The 19,939-nt window shown below is 40.9% G+C and overlaps 2 protein-coding genes across 10 annotated transcripts in view; one reads left to right on the top strand and one right to left on the bottom strand.

The window, feature by feature from the left end:
- LOC309714059 (uncharacterized protein) overlaps positions 1-19,939 on the bottom strand; it is a 146,719-nt gene that overhangs the window by 44,998 nt on the left and 81,782 nt on the right. The window lies entirely within an intron of this gene.
- Positions 1,102-9,364, top strand: LOC309714064 (uncharacterized protein). Of its 4 annotated transcripts, none has more exons than XM_082546175.1 (4): positions 1,102-1,378; positions 2,157-2,262; positions 7,417-8,097; positions 8,423-9,364. In XM_082546175.1, exons 2-4 carry the CDS (start codon positions 2,245-2,247, stop codon positions 9,107-9,109), a joined length of 1,386 nt encoding a protein of 461 aa, XP_082402301.1. In that variant the 5' UTR covers positions 1,102-1,378; positions 2,157-2,244; the 3' UTR covers positions 9,110-9,364. The 4 variants fall into 4 exon arrangements, with proteins under 4 accessions (XP_082402301.1, XP_082402300.1, XP_082402303.1 ...); XM_082546174.1 differs by having other exon boundaries at positions 1,102-1,390; XM_082546177.1 differs by lacking the exon at positions 1,102-1,378 and adding an exon at positions 1,415-1,509.

Below are 19,939 nucleotides of genomic sequence, written 5' to 3'. Positions count from 1 at the left end.
CTTTATAGATTCTGAAGTTTTGGTCGTTTTAGTTTCTAATTTTTATGGCCTGTATTTAATGTACTTAATGTATGTATTTGTTTGTTTGTGTATATGTTACCAGTTTATGCAGCTTTATTGATTGTTTTGCTTGAGGTTTTTTAATCTGATGAGTTTTAATTTCCATAGTAAAATAAAATAAATAGGTGCATTAAAAAAACAAAACAAAAAAAACTTTCAAGCTGAGACGCAGACGCTTCCTGTAAGGTGGAATAAAGATGAAGTGAGATGGCTCACACAGTAAACTTTATTATCCAGCTGCTGTGGATTAACACATCAGCAGAATTTATTTGTTAATTATATTCATAGAGAGAATTAATTGGCTGAGATTTTTGGAAAGTTGTTATTATATCTCTACCAAATGTCTTTATAGGGTTCATATAACACCACATGGGCTTGTCCAGGAGCTGAACCCGGGAGCTTGCACACCCAATCATTACCCAGACCAACAAGCCACAGAAACAATGCAGTTTTAGCAATGTTGAATGTTGGAGCAAATACATGAAACACGACAGAAGAATGTATGAAAGAATATCTTGAAAGCCGATGCTAGCTAAATGTCCTGCAGCTGTGTGTGAGGCATTCAAGGAACTTATGTGGCGAGAAAACTGTCTCAAAAGAGTGACAAATGCCTACAGTATGATAAACACACAAAAACAACTGACCACACAAACTTTCTGATCAGAAGGAGGCTTGTGAAAAATCTCAAGCTACAAGTTGAAGGAGCCATTTCAGTCGTTCAAGATAAAATGCCACATTTGTTAATTACAGAGTTCAGGACTGTTACATGTTACATTGTTACAAATAATTGGAGCCATAAATAAAAGACTAAAGAGACAAATGGGAATGTGGTTGCAATCCAAAGTCAGAGTAAGATTTTTTTCATTTTCGCAGTCTTTTATTTACAGTCTGTTTCTTGTGGTGGTAAACCTGTTTCACATGTTTGGACCACATTTTAGGCCTACATAGCTGCTGGTTGCAGCTATGTATGTTGTTTGCAGCAATGCTGCGAAGAACATCTTAAAAATACTAAATTCTTCATTGATTTGAGCTGTGGGGTTTGCTACACGTGGCAGAAAATTAAAGAGTAAACAGTGAAAGCCACAAACCCAAGTCACGAGATCCTTGAATTCCATTTTTAATCTGAACAGAAACTTCCAAGGGTCTGTGGACAATGGATGACCATCCAGTCCAGCAGGTGGTGATAATGTACCTTAAAGCGCTGACCGCCAAAAAGAAGAAGAAGACGACGAACACGACAACGACGAAGAAGAAGAAGCCACAGAGTTCCCGTTTCATTGCTGTTTGTTTCTCAGTTTTTCCCCTCTCCCATCTAAAAGTAAGTGCCAAGGTAAGTTTGATCTGAGTTCAGTCAGTCTTGAGCTTTATGAAGTTTTCTGCTCCTCTCTGTGAGAGCGGGCGGGAGAAGACCGTTAAAGGCGAGGCTCTAGAGTGTAGCTAAACAGCTGGGTATGTGTATAAGTGTGCAAAACAATAGATTAGAAGTGAGCCACGAGTATAGTATGGTCACGCTTTGTGAATTGTTTTTGTCACTACTGATCACGCGCTCAACACACACTCTACACGTGCTTGCATCGCACACGCGCACTCTCAAGTATCAGTATTGTACAATTCAGCTGGACTGGCCATCGGACATACCGAGCATTTCTTTGTTTATCGCCCACTTTGCCCCAGAAAGAGGAAAACAGCGTATGTTGGCGGAAAAGTGCTATAATGAAATCCATTTATTTATATTAAAACACAGCTGCCTTAATCTTATTGGCGCAAAGTTGTGTCTGCCCACTGGGCACAGGGTTCGCTGGAAAAGCTTGAAAAGGGACCTTGAAAGTGCTTAGAAAGTGCTTGAATTTGACCCTGAAAAAGGCGTACGAACCCTGTGGGCATCTGATTCTAATAACAGGCCTCAGTCTCTCCTGGTACTGCTGTGCCATACTGCTAAATTTGGTATTGGTGCTTAAACCTTTTGTGTTTGTTTCAAACAAGTTGCCCTCTTGGGGAAGCTAAAGTTTGTTCTTTGTGCTGTCAGATGAACATATGAGACACTTTGACTCTTCAGTGCAGTGTGGAGCCTAACAAAGATCTGTTTTGTGTCCCAGCTGATCAGCAGGAGGAGAAGAGTCTGACGGAGCAGCAGAGGAACATTTTCAGCCATCTGGACTCAGCTGAGTCACTACAGAGGAAACAATGAGCTCAACACAGAAGGTGACAGATACTAGTGATAACTAAAACTCCATTAAAAGCTGAAGTACTGATATATATTTTACGCAAAACTTATTGATCCTTGTGCTATATTAATGTAATGTAATGTTTTAATAATGTAATAATACAATGCCTACACTGTAGAGGGTGACATTGCCTCTAAACAGGAACATGAGCAGGGAAGAGGTTAAAGTGGGATTGAGCAGGTGGGAACCCTAAAATCAGCTGTAGTGGCTCAGCGTGGGGAAAAGAATCACAGCTCACAATAATTTCTGTTGAGAGCTCCAGTAGATTTTCTTAAAGTACAGGCTGTGATCAGCTGACCTGCTGCTCTCTGTGGATGTACACAACTGAATTCAACCAGATGTCAGCAGATGTTTCATGAGCTGTCCTGGCTGATTTCCATCCTCTACACTGACAGTACACTGTCTTTATATTAGACACTATACTGTTGGTATGAAGGTGGAACTCAGTGAATGAATGTCAGCATCATGAGCTTCAGTTTAAATGAATCTCTGCTACACTTGATGTAATCTAACTGTGACATGAGCACCACAGTCACTGTGCACCAGTCACACACTGTTCTTTACTTTAAATCCATCACAGTTCAGCAAACGAACCTGTTTATCCTGCACTAACCTGCAGAGGATCTACATGCAGTTTTTAAATAACACAGTTAGTCTGCCTCAGATTGTTTTGCAACAAGTTTTACAACCTGAAAAAACATAATGTCACATGTACAGACATGTATATTAATCAAATCCCACTGAGCAGTCCTTACCTTTAAACCTAACCCCCCTCTTCCTCTCCTGTCCTGTGTGTCGACCTTGTTCTCATTCGACAGCGTAACATACCGACGATTTGTCACATCCCGAGGCGTTCCTCAGGCACGCAAAAGTTAACCTTCTGTATTCCTATGATATGCACCGGGTTGTGGATGGAAAGCAATAGATTGGCGCTGCCGGCAGTAATACACGTTCCAGCTGTGTATTCCAGCTATGACCATAACCTGATCCCTAACACAAGCACCACCTTAATCATGTTAGATAGTGTTTTCCAAAACGATTACAGTAAACGTACATGTGTAGATTCATTCCAAACGGTATAGGGATGTATTGGGTGGCGGAAAGCGTAACATACTGAAGATTTGTCATCTAGCACAAGCATCAACAACCTTTAAAACCCAAAGAGCCATTTGGACCCAGTTTCTAAGGAAAAGGAAACACTGGGAGCCGTAAATACTTGTAAACATCTAAAAATAATAAAAAAATATATATATATATATTAGGGGTGCAACGATATTCGTATCGATATTGAACCGTTCGATACAGTGCTTTCGGTTCGGTACACATATGTATCGAACAATACAAAATTTGTAATTTATTTTATCAACTTTCCTTCTGACGATGCTGTCTGTGTTGAGCGCTCAGTGAATCTGCGTTCGACTACTCCGCCTAGGCTGCACTGTCGAGCGCAGATCCACTGAGCGCTCAACACAGACAGCATAGTCAGAAGGAAGAGCGCAGGGCAAGATAGCGAGACAGAAGTTAAGCTCTCCTTGCAACATGGACCTCCCCCACTCTCATTCAGATCTGGCGTTTGGAATTATTTTGGTTTTCATGTGACGTATGACCCTGAAGGTAAGCGAGTCATGGACTAAAGTAAAACAGTATGTTGGATGTGCCATGCAATGCTCAATTACATGGGTGGGAACTAGTGTGTTAGCGCAGTTAGCTCGTTAACGTGTTGGCCGTCTAGCCCCATGCATGGGGCGATCGGCGGTAGCTCGTTAACGGAGATTTGCCGTGTTGTGGCGTTAAGGTCATTTCAACGAGATTAACCTGAAAGCACTAGTGGGAACACAACGAATATGACTGCACATTTACGCCGACATCATCCTAGTGCAAAGACCAAAACAACAAGCATGCTACTAACTTTAGCCGAGTCATTTAGACAGCTGTTAGCACATGATTCTCCTTATGCTGCTGAGAATATAGCCCAGAAGAAGCGGTTAGTATAGCTTTTATTTTGGAAAGAGACATTTCTCTGTAATAAACTCTCTTTTCCAAAGATGCATGATTCCTCAATCAGATACAGGGCTTGCAATATCGCTAGCCCGACGTCCCGGAGCTAGCGATTTTTTTCAGTCGGGCTACCAAAATCTATCTCTTCCCTGCCCGTCGGGCTATTGTAGGAAGGAAAAATATATGTCAATGCTTTTGCATTCTTTCAGAAATGTAGCTGGGTAATTATGTCATTGGCATCGGTGAGCCACTGTCAATATGTGACATATTGAAGTCGCGTTTGAATTTGCGCTTGTTTTTTTGCTTTCACTTTGCAATCGTGCGAACTGTGTATAGAGAGCGACAGCACTGATCTGTGAGTGATGATAATTTGTGCACCAATTCCTCTGACATCGTCTTATTAATCGTTAGCTTACTACGCAAACATGACAAGTGAAATCTCCCGCAGAAAGCTTAAACATGTGAGAGGTTGATCGCGCAGAGAATCGCTGAGCTTATGTGAGTGCGTGTGTAAAAGCAGCAGGATATATATTTTAGTTCTGCTGAGCCAAATAAGACAGGTCAGGGTGAAGAACTGACAGCCAAAGAAAAGCTTACCGCAAAACGGAGAAGTTATGACAAATCAGACTATAAGGCAAAAAGAAAGTGCAGCTTTATGGTTTCATGGACAAAAGAATTTCTGTGGCTGCAATATGACAAGCTAAATAACCAGGGCTGCACATAAGTGGTCCGCAGGTGTGCATTCGCTGTCAAAATAAAAAACGCGCACAAGGGTTAGGGTTAAATTTAAAAACTGTACTTTTGAGTTAAAATATATATTTATAATTTTAATAAATGACAAATTAAAAAGGCATGAACATTTTTTTTGTATCGAAAAAATATCGAACCGTGACACCAAAGTATCGAACCGAACCGTGAATTTTGTGTATCGTTGCACCCCTTATATATACTGACCAACCTGTGCACTGCCTGGATTGATTACAAGAAGGCCTATGACTCAATGCCCCACAGCTGGATACTGGAATGCCTAGAATTGTACAAGATCAATGGGACCCTAAGAGCCTTCATCAGGAACTCAATGGGGATGTGGCGTACAACACTAGAGGCCAACTCCAAGCCCATAGCACAAGTCACCATCAAGTGCGGGATCTACCAAGGAGATGCTCTGTCCCCACTGCTGTTCTGCATAGGCCTGAACCCCCTCAGTGAGATCATTAACAAGACTGGCTACGGATACCGACTACGGAACGGAGCAGTTGTCAGCCGCCTCCTGTACATGGATGACATCAAGCTGTATGCCAAGAGTGAACGAGACATCGATTCACTGATCCACACTACCAGGCTATACAGCAATTACATTGGAATGTCGTTCGGACTGGAGAAGTGTAGTCGGGTGGTAACAAAGAGAGGGAAGGTAGTCAGAACTGAGGGGATTGAACTACCAGAAGGCAACATTGCAGACATAGAGGACAGTTACAAGTACTTGGGGATCCCGCAGGCGAATGGGAACCATGAAGAGGCCGCTAGAAAAGCTGCAACCACCAAGTACCTGCAGAGGGTCAGGCAAGTCCTGAGGAGTCAGCTGAATGGTAAGAACAAGATCTGGGCCATCAACACGTACGCCCTGCCCGTGATCAGGTACCCTGCTGGGGTAATAGGCTGGCCAAAGGAGGAGATAGAAGCCACTGACATCAAGACAAGAAAGCTCCTTACCATGCATGGAGGGTTTCACCCCAAGTCCAGCACCCTGAGGCTGTACGCTAAGCGGAAGGAAGGGGGCCGGGGACTGGTGAGTGTCAGCACCACAGTCCAGGATGAGACAAGGAACATCCAAGAATACATTAGGAAGATGGCCCCAACTGACCGAGTGCTCAGTGAATACCTCAGGCAGCAGAAACCCAAGAAAGAGGAGGGAGACGAGGAACCATCATGGAAGGACAGGCCCCTGCACGGTATGTACCACCGGCAGATAGAGGAGGTGGCTGATATCCAGAAATCCTACCAGTGGCTGGACAAAGCTGGACTGAAAGACAGCACAGAGGCACTAATCATGGCAGCACAAGAACAAGCTCTGAGCACAAGATCCATAGAGGCTGGGGTCTATCACACCAGGCAAGACCCCAGGTGCAGGCTGTGTAAAGATGCCCCAGAGACAATCCAGCACATAACAGCAGGGTGCAAGATGCTAGCAGGCAAGGCATACATGGAACGCCATAACCAAGTGACCGGCATAGTGTACAGGAACATCTGTGCCGAGTATAACCTGGAAGTCCCGAGGTCAAAATGGGAGATGCCCCCAAGGGTGGTGGAGAATGACCGAGCTAAGATCCTGTGGGACTTCCAGATACAGACGGACAAAATGGTGGTGGCTAACCAACCGGACATAGTGGTGGTAGACAAACAGAAGAAGGCGGCCGTAGTGATCGATGTAGCGGTTCCGAATGACAGCAATATCAGGAAGAAGGAACACGAGAAGCTGGAGAAATACCAAGGGCTCAGAGAAGAGCTCGAGAGGATGTGGAGGGTGAAGGTAACGGTGGTCCCCGTGGTAATCGGAGCACTAGGTGCGGTGACTCCCAAGCTAGGCGAGTGGCTCCAGCAGATCCCGGGAACAACATCGGAAATCTCTGTCCAGAAGAGCGCAGTCCTGGGAACAGCTAAGATACTGCGCAGGACCCTCAAGCTCCCAGGCCTCTGGTAGAGGACCCGAGCTTGAAGGATAAACCGCCCGCAGGGGCGTGCTGGGTGTTTTCATTTCTTTCTTTTTTTTTTTTAAATGTATGTGTGTATATATATGTGTATATGTAAAAATCAGGGAACAACAATAGGAAATATAAAAAAGTATAGACCTGGTAAATATTTATATATGTATACATTTTTATATATCTGTGTACAATCAGGAGGGATGGGAATGATTTTAGTGTTTTTAAAAAGTCATGAATTATTTTTAACAGCAGGTTGGATGTAATGTGTTAGAACTACCAGCAGGTGGGGATAAGAGACCTTTAAGGTGTTTGGTGCCACACTCCACCTTCAGGTTTAAAACTAGTGTTAATGGAGGGAGTTTGAAGGTTGAGTTTGTTCCACGACTGCATTTCACTCACTGCCTCTGTTTGTATCTCTGTCACTGCAGGACCAACATGGAGCGAGAAGTCAGCGCTCTCAGGAGGCCGACAAACCTCACAGAAGAAAGAGAGAGGAGGAACACACCTGTGACGAGTGTGGGAAGGATTTTGCTAGGAAGAATGAACTAAAACGTCATCAGGTCATCCACACTGGAGAGAGACCGTTCAGCTGTGACTTGTGTGGAAAGTCTTTTTCCACGAAGGGTCACCTAAAACAACACCAACTCATCCACAGTGGAGTTAAAGCGTACAGCTGTGATCAGTGTGGCAGAGATTTTACTCGCAGTAGCCACTTACAGAGTCATCTAGTTACCCACTCTGGAATTAAGGCGTACAGCTGTGATCAGTGTGGCAGAGCTTTTACTCACAGTAGCAGCTTACAGAGGCATCTAGTTACCCACTCTGGAATTAAGGCATACAGCTGTGACATCTGTGGCCAAACTTTCAGCCGGATAGATAGCCGAAATATACATCTACGCATTCACACCAGACATGATGTGTACTGCTGTGAACAGTGTGGCAAAGAGTTTGCTACAGACACACAGTTACAACAACACATGTTTACCCACACTGAGGAGAGACCTTATAAATGTGACCTGTGTGAGAAGACTTTTAAAGCTCCACGTAACCTGAGAGAACACCAACAGATCCACACCAGAAAGAGACTCTACAAGTGCAGTTACTGTGAGGTATGTATTTATATTGTTATCTTGTCATTTTAGCCTGACTGTTTGGAACAACTCTGCTCATTAAACTGTGTTAGCATGTTAGCAATTCTACTGCATGGAAAAGCAGCTCTGAGTGATTATTCAGATTTTCATGTCAGTTATGATTTTAGTATTACTGTAGTATTATGGTGGTAGTATTGTAGTTATTGCAGCCCAGTAAACTGAGTGTGTTAACTGAAACAGTCAAATGTAATTGGACGTCTGCAGAGATGCTCTTTATTTCAGGCGACGTTCAGGATAAAAGTGTTGAAGGACTGACGTACACTGTCTTTGTGTCTTTGTTTAGAAGCAGAGCGACACAGATGGATCCAGTTCTCAACCCTGTCATCACTGTGGTGGTGGGAAAGACTTTCGTTGTGACCTCTGCGGAAAAACATTCAGTTGGCAAGCTGCCCTAAAAAGACATCAACGTAGACACACTGGAGACAAACTGAAATACTGCAAAGAATGTGGGAGAAGCTTCACCACATCAGGTGACTTAAAACGACATGAACTGATTCACAGTGGGGTTAAAAAGCACCTCTGTGATCAGTGTGGGTCATCCTTCACCACTGCATGGGAGCTTAAAACACACAAACGAGTCCACACAGGAGAGAAACTATACAAGTGCAGACACTGTGACAAAAGCTTCTTACAATCAGGTCATTGTAACGAGCATGAACGTACACACATGGAAGGAAACTACAGCTGTGACCAGTGTGACAAGAGCTTCAGGAATCTCAGTTCATACTCCAAACACAAACAATCCCACGTTACTAATAAACTGTTTCACTGTTACCAATGTGCCCAAACATTCACCTCATTGTCTGCTCTGTGCAAACATCAGCGTGATCACTCAGGGCTGAAATCACTCCCATCACTGGATCACAGTGAATCTGAAGAGACAGAAAGATCCTCTGGTTTCAGTGTCAGACTCAAAAAGCTTGAGATCAGGCTCCACAGAGTTCAGATAGAATCTCCTGTAAAAATCTGATGAGGCAGCTGTGAATCAAACTCTTCCCCTAGTTCCATTTTAAGCTTTCAAAACTGTCCTACTGTAGTGTTCATGTCGAGTGGTTAGCTTTCTTTTCATCAGTTCGTTGAAAACTCTGTTTCCTATTATAAAGTATTTGTTTTAATGTATTTTGATACACAAATGTCTTCTTGTTCGGGTTCTTTATGTTATTGAATCTTGGAAATGTTAAATAAAAAATTCAAATGTTAAATAAAGAAAGATTTTAATGATAAAGACTTGAGCCATGATGTCATTTCCTGTATTTCAGAGTAAAAACTGAAGTGACAAATGGAAACATGTTTACAGTCACAGTTAGATGAACTGTTTTCAGTGTGTTACAAAATTAATATATTATTAGTGCTTATTTAGTGAATATTGTTACTTGTTTAAACAGGTACATGGAGTTGTTTGCAGTGAAAGTTATTTTTAAACACAGTCAATATTCCTTCTCCTCTACCTGATATCCTTGGAGCATTACGAAATGAGCCGTCAGAGGGTAACAGTCCAGAAATAATGCTAGACTCACCAACTCTCATCTGTGTCTCAGTCACAAAAAGGAGATCCAATCCATTGGAGGAAAAATAATTTATAATGAAGCTTTATTTGCTAAGGACCACGCATTTGTTAGAGCCATCTTCATTGGAGCTGGAGCCTGGGTAGAAGTTGTCGGTGAAGCCCAAGTTAATGGGAGCAAATTCAAAAAGTTTATTCCATGACTCCCACAATGCAAAAAACAGTGGTGAGCAGGGTTATGGACACCTAAGCCTACAACAGTAACCAGACAGGAGATAACAGGATCCAGGAGACGTCTTGGGATGTGGCGGAAAGGACCATAACCAGCTGGAGCGGCCGCTGAAGAAAAGAGAAGTCAAGCTTTAAACTTCACCAGCCGACCGGCACGTTTACCCCGGTGTCTGTGGCGGTGTGTCGGAGCAGGTGGTGGCACTTTATGTAGCAAGTAATCAGGAACACCAGCCAGGAGCAGAGGATACCCTGTTTGTTTCTTCTGATTAGAGCTCTGAAAGCTGATGGCAAAAAACTGAAGATCTAAAGGTTTTTGGTGTTCCCCAGTTTTGAGTTGATTTCAGTGACAAGAAACATCAGAAACAGAACAAGCAGTAAGAAAATTGACAGAGGTAAACAGCAAGCACACACACTGGAGCCATTTTACCCTTTAGTTTAATTATGTAAATTACAATTATGTAATCTGATCATTTACAAACTGAAATAATCTCAACATAAGCTGACGGAAGAAGAAGAAATTGAGGAAGAAATTCAGGCTGTGTACTGAAAATGTATTTTTTCTTGTTATCTTAAGACATTTGGTGTGACGACTTCTACAACTCAGTTTTTGGTTTTGCTGAAGTAAAGTTTACACTCTGAGGAGTCACAGTGTTGATATTGGACACAAAGAGAAAAGTTCCTGTAATGTAAAAGTTAAAAGTAGAATTTTAAAATGGAACCTAAATCTGATTAGTAGCCAGTGCACCGACTTTAAAACGGGTCATATGAGCTCCCTTGTTCGAGTGGGTCAGTAGCCTCGCTGTTAGTTTTGAACAACCTGTAGACGAGCTAGCCCTTTCTTGTTTAGACAAGTAAACAGGCTGTTACAGTAGTCAAGTCTTGTAGAGACAAAAGCATGTATTATCATCTCGAGTTCACTTGTTGACACGATGGATCTAAGTTTAGAAATGTTCCTCAAGTGAAAAAAGCAGGTTCTTACTATCTGATTTAAATGTCCCTCCAAAGAAAAAGCTTCATTGAAAATAACACCCAGGTTTCTAAGGTTATGTTTCTGTGAGGAACCTAATTCACCCAGTCGCCGTTTAATATCAGGCACTGTCTGGTGCAATAATCAAAGTTTCTGCCGGGTTTATTTGTAAGCAATTATTGTTCAACCATTGTTTAATGTTGGTTAAACAGTCAATCAGATTGGAGAGCTTATGAGCTTCAGCAGGCTTAAAAGAATAATATAGCTGAATATTGTCAGCAAAAAGATGATAAGATACTTCAGGAAACTGCTGTATTATCTGGCTTAAAGGAAAATTGTATATTAAAAACAGAATAGGTCCCAGTACAGAGCCCTGAGAAACTCCACACAACAACTCTATAGATTCCGACGTGATCTGGTTTGCAGACACACTAAAACTCCTTTCAGATATATCAAAAGAAAACCAGTGTAGAACAGAGCAGACATCCCAACCAGGTCTCTGTCTGTTTATCAGGATGGTATGGTTGACTGTATCAAAGGCTGAGGTAAGGTCTAGCAAGACTAGGACTGTGTATTCTCCGGAGTTTGCTGACATCATAATATCATTAGTAACTTTCAGTAGTGCTGTCTCAGTGGAATGCAATTTATGGCACCCACATTGAAAACGGTCATTGAAGTTATATTTCTCCAAGTATGCTGTGAGGTGGACAGCTACTCAAGGAGTTTTGACATGAATGGGAGTTTGGAGATTGAATTTTAAAGTAGTGTTGGATCCAGGTTGGGTTTTTTGAGCCTTGGTTCCACAATGGCATGTTTAAAAAAGCTGGGGAACACCCCAGTCTGAAGAGAAACAGTAAAAAGGTTCCCAACCCAAGGATCAATGGTGTCAAAAGCATTGATGAAGAGCTTAGTGGGGACAATGTCTTAGGGGCTTGTAGGTGGCTTCATTTTGTCCACCAGGGCTGCTATCTCAATATATATTTTGCAGTTGTAAAAGTTGACCAGGAGTACAAAGGGAGTGCCTGACTCGGAGAACAAGAAAGCTTTGGGGAGATTTCAGCATTGATTTCTTTAATCTTGTCAACAAAAAATCGGAGGAGTTTACTACTATCTACTTTAGAGTGTACATCTATGGAGGAGATCAAATACTTATTTTCCACCCTGATTTACGAATAAGTTCTTTACAAATCCTACCATGTGGATTCATGGATTTTTTTTTCACATTCTGTCTCTCACAGTTGAAGTGTACCTCTGGTGCAAATTACTGACCTCTGTCATCATTTTAAGTGGGGGAACTTGCACAATCGGTGGCTGACTAAATACTTTTTTGCCCCACTGTAGCTAAAGGATCCTGTGTATCCCGCAATATACGCTGAATTCTGAAAACTCTCCTTATCAATCTTGCACCTTCCGCAATGGGTGGCTCGCGTACAAACGGACAGGACATGGCTGCGACAGACTTCCCAAATCCACCTTCGCTTTTATAGCCGTGGTCTCTCATCTTGCTTACATGAAGTAATTTACTATTACTACTCTAAAATATGAATTACATCTGGAATAATCCAATACATGAAATAGAATGATTAATGGTACATTTCCCTTTTTTTAGGAAATGACCTGTATGTATCTGTATGAAATCAATAAAAGAATCAAGTACTGCATTATCTTTAGTTACATTGATAACATTTATTTATGGAAAAACAGTGGTAAAATATCGCTGTTGCTTTCGTATAAATGAAGCGGACATACCTGAGTGGCCGCGATCTAATCCTGTTTACATAAAGTAAGCCTGCTCCCGAGCAGGTTTACGCTTACGGATCTGTTGCTATGACAGCAAGTCCCGGATGAGCTTCGGAGAACCGAACGATCCAAGATCACGCGAAATCGTCAACAATCAAATCCAGCTAACTTACTTAGCGAGGTACGAAGAACGGACCCCTGACCCTTATGAAGACTGAAAAGACAAACAAAGTAAGTACGAACAAATGACTTAATCTGTAACATAATAAAATGTAAAGAAACATGTAACTGAGTATTTAGCTTAATTTGCAGAATGTTTGATTTGCCGGCAACTAGTGATGGCCAAATGAAGCTTTCTGAAGCACTGAAGCTTGTATTGAAAAACGGTTCATTACTCGAAGCTTTTCAACACAGTCCTCTCTGGTGACATTTGGTGGCCAAAAATATGAAGAGCAGCTTGAATCCACAAAATAAAACCAACTGCTTCATTATGACTGCCCACTCACTCTACAGAGTGGAATTTTGTCTGATATTGGACCACCACTGTGTTGCTTTAAACATGTATTTTTGAGGGTGAAAAAAATGTTGTTTATTTCTTTAATACATAATTTTGACCAGTAAACTTTCCTTGTTTAAGTATGCACCGTGGTTTGGTCTTTCTTTGCTTGTGACTTCTTGATGTTGGTAAATACAATAATTGAAAAGTACCACGCTACATATAATGTACATATAATAATGTACAACACATTATGGAGTATGCTTCTGCTGTGAGGTCCAGCCTCCTTGTACTTATGCAATTAATCGCCGGACAGGCATATTTATAAATAATATTATATTAGGGACATTTTCCTATACATATTTTTGACCTGGGGGTAGAATTGATTGTGAACTGGAAAAGGAAAATGCTTATGAACTTGCAAATTAAAAACATGATTCATTTAAAGTAGCCCTTTTTCATTTTTATTTAAGAAGAGAATTTGTTCTAGTGTGCGATGGCCAAACTTGTTCCTTTTTGTGGAGATAATTTCTCCTGCATTAAGGAAAATCCCTTCACATGGAACAGAGGAGGCTGGAGTGCAGAGAAACTGGTAGAGATGCAGTTATACAGTCTACCTGGGCCCCACCAACTATCAGCTAAAGAGAATAAATTAAATTGCTGCACATTTTGCAGACTAACATTTTAAGATTAATTAAAAAAAAAAAGATATATATTTTTATAACATTAAATGTAAAGAGTCAAATGGAAGTTTTTCTAAAGTTATTTAATGATATTTATATTATGAAAATCAGATTTTTGACATTTTAAGTTTTTCCCGTTTTCAGATAAAATAAACACGCACAAAACAAATAGACCATTACGGCAAGGCTGGGATGGTCAATTTGGTAAAGTAAATCCGTTAGGCATCTTTCCTTGCCTTTAGACAATAATTCTGATGGCAAAAGAACCAAACAGACAAAAAAAAAGAAAAAAAAAAAAAGAGTGTGGCTGGTAAGGATGAAAACACATACAGAGCGTAAACTGTCTTTGTTAGTAACAAACGTCAGGAAAGAAAAGACAAAACACACAAACACTCATGATATTCATGAATAATTAGAAAGCATCTAAACATTCTGGTCGCGGATTTTTACAGTCTTATTTGCACTCGGTCATCTTCATAATCATCCTGATCAATACATGACAGGGGAGGTCCTGAGGTAGGCGGGGCTCTCTGGTGATGTCAGCATGAAAGGCAGGACCAGCGTCAGCCACATGTTGGTGAAGCATCACAGTACACTGGTGTGGGTTCCTTTCCAGATGTTGGACATTTGACACTTCAACGTTGAGGCGAACAAGAAGACACAGTGTTGGGTGAGGTTACTGCAGGGTTTCTAACTGACCAAAAGCAGAAGCACACAGACCAACAGGGATCAGATGCTGAGTGTTAGAGGAACAAGCTCATCTGTGCTGATCACTGAATGCTGCTGTGTTCTTTTGTTGAAGTTGGCTGGTGGGACAGTCTAATAGTGATATCCTGCCCATCTGAGGAACAGTTTTAAAAAACACATGCAATACTTTGTTTGTATTACAGTCAAAGTTTATGTTAATTTTTGTCCTTTAAAAGTGTTGCTGTACTATAAAGTACTATAATTTGGGCTAAAATGGCTCAGATAGTCTCTCTCTCTCTCTCAGAGTATCTCCTTTGAATGTGGAGACTTTTATCCACTGATCCACATCACTTTACCTAGATGTTTTCTTTGAAGCTGGATGAAGACTCCTCTCCCTCAATCCTGTTGCAGCTTTGTGGTCCAGTTGGCCTCTGAGGTCACAGTCAACATCTGTAGCAGAAGAGGAGAAATAAAAATCCAGGTTACCAAAACTGGGACCTTTTCCAAAATAGAGCGTAACTGGAATTTTTCAGCCTTACAGGCAGATAGTCGTCTAAAGCTGCAGCTTTTTCTTTTTAGCTTTTTCCAATCTCTGCTCTCTGCTTTCTCTGTGAACATGTCTGCTTTCTTGGCATGGGTCTGTCTGCTGTTGGTGAAGAGACTAAATCCACATACTCGCTACTAAGATCTCCTCAAGTAGTCTTAACCAGATAACAGTTTAAGAGTAAATGTCATCCTGAGAGTTTCACCTTGGGCAGATGCTGTCTTGCTAACATGCAATCATGAGCATTAATCTATGAGGTGAAAAAGAGATTTTAAAAACTCCAGCCACAAGTTTTATTTCATCTGTGTTTTGGTCAGAGTCCCGTCAGACCTCCAGAATGGTGTCAAAGTGTTTTCTATCCACGTGATGAGCACAGGCCTCAGGTCCAGACCTCCACGGGCACTATAGCCTCTTTGGAGCTAATAGGTGAAAGCAGGTTTTGTTGGGACATGAACTGAAGAGGAAACTGACGAGGAAGGCAAGGATCTTCTTCAGCTCCTCCGAGCCCGAGCCGGGACCTCTTTGCGTAGGCCAGCATTGGTCAGGTAGCCCTCCAACGTCGCTGGATGGCCGACAGTGGAAAACCTAGAGGAGTAGGAGAGAAAAAGCAGCTTGGAGCATGTCTTTATACTGTTTAGTTTTTAGAGCCACAGACTTTCTTTTAATCTCATTGTTCAGGATCTATGATTGATTATGTATTTATTGTATTCCTCCATGACTGTGTGACAGAAAGTGGAAAAAAAATCAGCTTTACCTTTGTTGATATGCTTGTAATTTTAATATTGATTAAATTGCCCATGAAATAATAGAAAGCTCATATATGAAAATGTATTTTAAAAAAGAAAGTTCATCTGAATACAAAGGAGTACACTCACCTTCTGGTGATGGAGTTGTAGCGAGCGCTGGTGACCATCCAGGCCTCCTCGTAGAACTGATCACTGATTGGATCCAAAACATCGATGGAGGATCTGTGTAAGCGCTGAGGATCGTGCTGATGGACAGAACAGAAGGAGAGTGAGACAAGTGAAGATATACTAAACAATACTGTGAAATGAACTGACCCACACAGAGTTTGATTCAGAGGTGATTGACACATTATTTGACCACAAGCAATCTTTTCTGGTTTGACGCCGTCTTTGTAGCCAGAAACCAGCTCTCTCCTCGGCTTCCTCCACTACACGCTTCCCCCACGCCAGTCTCCTCAGTCACTATAAAGGGGAGAGTCATGAGTTCCATCACCCTCACCTGTGCCGTCCAACGTCCCGCCACCAGCCTCCACTGCAGCAGGCCAGAGACCACACCCCTGCCACAATAAGTAAAAGTATATCCTTGCTGTACCCTTAATGCTAAATATGCTAAATTAACCGCTCCCCTTGCCCCTTTGGGATTATTCTTATGTCACTGGGATGTTGACCTTCACATTAGAGAGGTGGGCAGACATAATTAGTGTATGAATTTTAAAGTAACAGGTAATAAAGAGAGTGTAGCAAATGTAGTCAGGTTTATTACTCTATATCACACATGAGTGCCCGAGGGAGGCGGGGCTGACTGGGGAGAAACAGGGAACATAGAGACAGGGGTGACTCGACATGAAATGATGAAACGTGGGACACGGGAACAGAAACTAAACACAGGCTAAGAAGAACACTGAGGCAGGGAGAACTAAGATTACTGAGAGCCTGATAAATAAGAATAACAAAAACCAAGAAAAACCATAGTCAAAGAATATTAAACGAAAAACACAAAGCATTGGGCCAGGACCCACTACTGTGACATTTATATGTGATAAAAACATTAAAAACTGGACAATCTGCTCAAATGTTGAAATCTTTCTACGTATACTTTAGGTTCAGCTCTCCATCCTGGCATTTGGTTAAGCATGATTCAAAAATTTTATTTTTAAATTGTTTTATTTTGTTTAACTGGTTTTAATTATTAGTTACTTTTTGTGAAAATTTGTTGCGACATTTAAAAATACATCATTTATTTTCAAAAAGGAAATTTAAAAAAGTATTTTTCAAACTTATTTGATTTAGAGGATCATATTTGACCAACGTAAATTTTTTCATTTCATATAAAATGACTGAAACAGTGAACTAAATATCTGAAATCTTTCCTTGCTTAAAAGTTATAATCCTACTTAAGTTATAGTGCAAACGCTTAAGCAACAAATATACTTAATGCTCATTAATTAATATTTCACTTTAATGTTGCAACTACGCACTCACTTCTGTCTTTAAACAAAATATTTTCCAGTTACAGAAATCATGAAATACAAACTAAAGTGTTACTGTTGCTATATGCATTTTATATAAATAATCGATGATGGTGCTGACATGAAGGAAGAGAAAGATACACGTTGCATCCTTTGAGTTTGTCTCTGTGCCTTTGGGCGATTTTCAGAAGGACAGATGTTTCTGTCCTATTCTTAAATCAATTTTTTCAAACACAAACACTATTTTAAAGCTTTTAAAGAGTAAAATATTAATGATAATTATAATAACAGTAATAAAAACAAAAGCTCTCAGATCCATCAAACCAAGCAGCAGAGAGAACAACAAGTGAAGATAAAACTTTAACCTTGTAGACTTCATTATGTTCCAGCTGCTCTACAGACGCTGTGACCTCGAACTTAAGCAGGTCGTAAAGTATGTGCAGCTCAATAACTTCATAATTACACCCTGTGGTATTTAGGCAGCAGAACAACTAAGAATAACAACTACAAATAATGTTTTTAGGTTTCTGTTGTACTGCAAGGTTCTGTACAGGAGAAACAAACCAAGAGCAAATATTACGTCTCATTTACACCCGAGCACGAAGAGCCTTCAAAATTTATCAAATTGAATCATCTTTGTTTAGATGCAAGAAGAATCATATGGAAATGAAAAAGTATAAATATAAATCCAGAGCAAAGATATCCTCTAAATCAGTGTAGCACATGTGCAGCTGCTGGGATTCACTTAAGCATTCGGGTCGTCGCTGTTGCAGATTTTTCTCTCGCTGTTCTGGCTCACAGCGCTGCAAGCACAAAAATAAATATCCCCAAAGGTGTGAAAGGGAGCTAATTAGTAAGAGTATTGTTACTCTCCCCAGGAGTAGTCCAGCAGTAGAAATCAGTCCAATAACAAGGTGTGTAACATCTAGCAGGGTGACAGAAAAACCCAGGGTAACTTCCAAGGACCTCAACGTCTCTCTCACATTGCGTTTTTTAAACATGTTTCCATTTGTCACTTCAGTCTTTACTCTGAAATACAGGAAGAGAAATCATGGCTGAAACAACTTCTCATGAAACCAGGGGTGTGGTCCAACAGTCAGTTTTGGTGAGGAAGGTTCCTAACTGAGAGAAGTGACCCAGAAGTATCTGTGTAGCAGCCACAATGAATCAAGATCATGAGCTTTATTAACTGATCCAAGTCTCTTCTTTTATCTTCTGTATTATTCAGTTTGCATTGGTAATGCCCATTATTGTAATGCTTTGTTAAGATGAGCAAAACTTTCTTTTACTTTGGGTTAGCTGGGATAAGTGATGGATGGAGGGAATTTTACTTCAGCCACAGAAATCCTAAACAGGAAGGAGGAGCAGAGTTACAGTGGATCACTATCCAGCAGGGAAACAAGATTTATTTCAATTTCTTGGCCATGAGTGAGATTTACTAAGTGGGCAAATTATGGTGACGATACCGTTCCAGAGTGATCTATTAATAGTGCACCAATTTACATTCAGAGATGCATGCAGCCAGTTCATTTCAGCATTAACCGGCTTTCTACCAACAGCAGCACAAAAACAGCAGATTTGATCATGGAGACACTGAATCTGCTAAACTAATTAAAACATTGTAAGTTCAGGTCTTCAGTTTACGTTTCTTTGTGAAAACAGCACAGCAAAGGAGACTCTGTGACGTTTTGATATAAGGGATAAATCTTCTGACCGAACCTGCTGGGACTGTGTGAGGTCCTGAGGCTAAGAGTAAGGATTTATCCACAGGAGAGCTGCGTTCTTACAAACCATCCCACTGTGTAAACCTGACATCTGTGGAACAGCTGAGCTGTATGATGTGTACAAGGACACAAAACATTATTTACCATCAGATCCCGAGCCCTCCATGTGTTAATCAAGACACTGCTGCTGTGCTACATCCATAAATAATGAATAAATTAGGAGCTGAAGCTAAAAGGACAGTTTATTTGTACCATCTTCATGTCAACACATTCAAGAACATCACAGATGAAGAAACATTAAAAACTTCCACACTACATAAAGCAAGAAAAATAGTTTTTCTTGCTTTATGTAGAAAAACAGAAACATCGAACACCTCCAAGACTCTTTGAAAGAACTAAAAACCTTTATTCTCATGGTCCAATCATGAGTGAACTCCCCGATGAAGCCTTGTGTGCTAAAACATGTCAGAGTTTAAAGGTTAAACATGAGTTTCCAAAACGTTTTGCTGGAGAACAATGAACTATTTGACTGAGTTTCAATTATTTACAGACGAGCAAAACCAGGACAGAGAAAAAAGGACAAAACTGACTCAGTAAAACGACAGAAAATAAGATCCCATGTAAATCTGTATTATGTAGAAGTTCAGCCCAGCAACCAGTTCAGTTCAACACAAGTTTAAATGATTCTATCTGAACTCTGTGGAGCCTGATCTCAAGCTTTTTGAGTCTGACACTGAAACCAGAGGATCTTTCTGTCTCTTCAGATTCACTGTGATCCAGTTATGGGACTGATTTCAGCCCTGAGTGATCACGCTGATGTTTGCACAGAGCAGATAATTTAGTGAATGTTTTGGCACATTGGTAACAGTGAAACAGTTTATTAGTAACGTGGGATCGTTTGTGTTCGGAGTATGAACTGAGATTCCTGAAGCTCTTGTCACACTGGTCACAGCTGTAGTTTCCTTCCATGTGTGTACGTTCATGATTGTTACGACTACATGAATCTGAG

Source organism: Aulonocara stuartgranti (genome assembly GCF_965226115.1).
Source record: "Aulonocara stuartgranti genome assembly, chromosome: 9".
In the NCBI taxonomy this organism is placed as follows: Eukaryota; Metazoa; Chordata; class Actinopteri; order Cichliformes; family Cichlidae; genus Aulonocara; species Aulonocara stuartgranti.
Note: the sequence above shows the minus strand (reverse complement) of the source record. Positions and strands in the feature narration are given on the sequence as shown.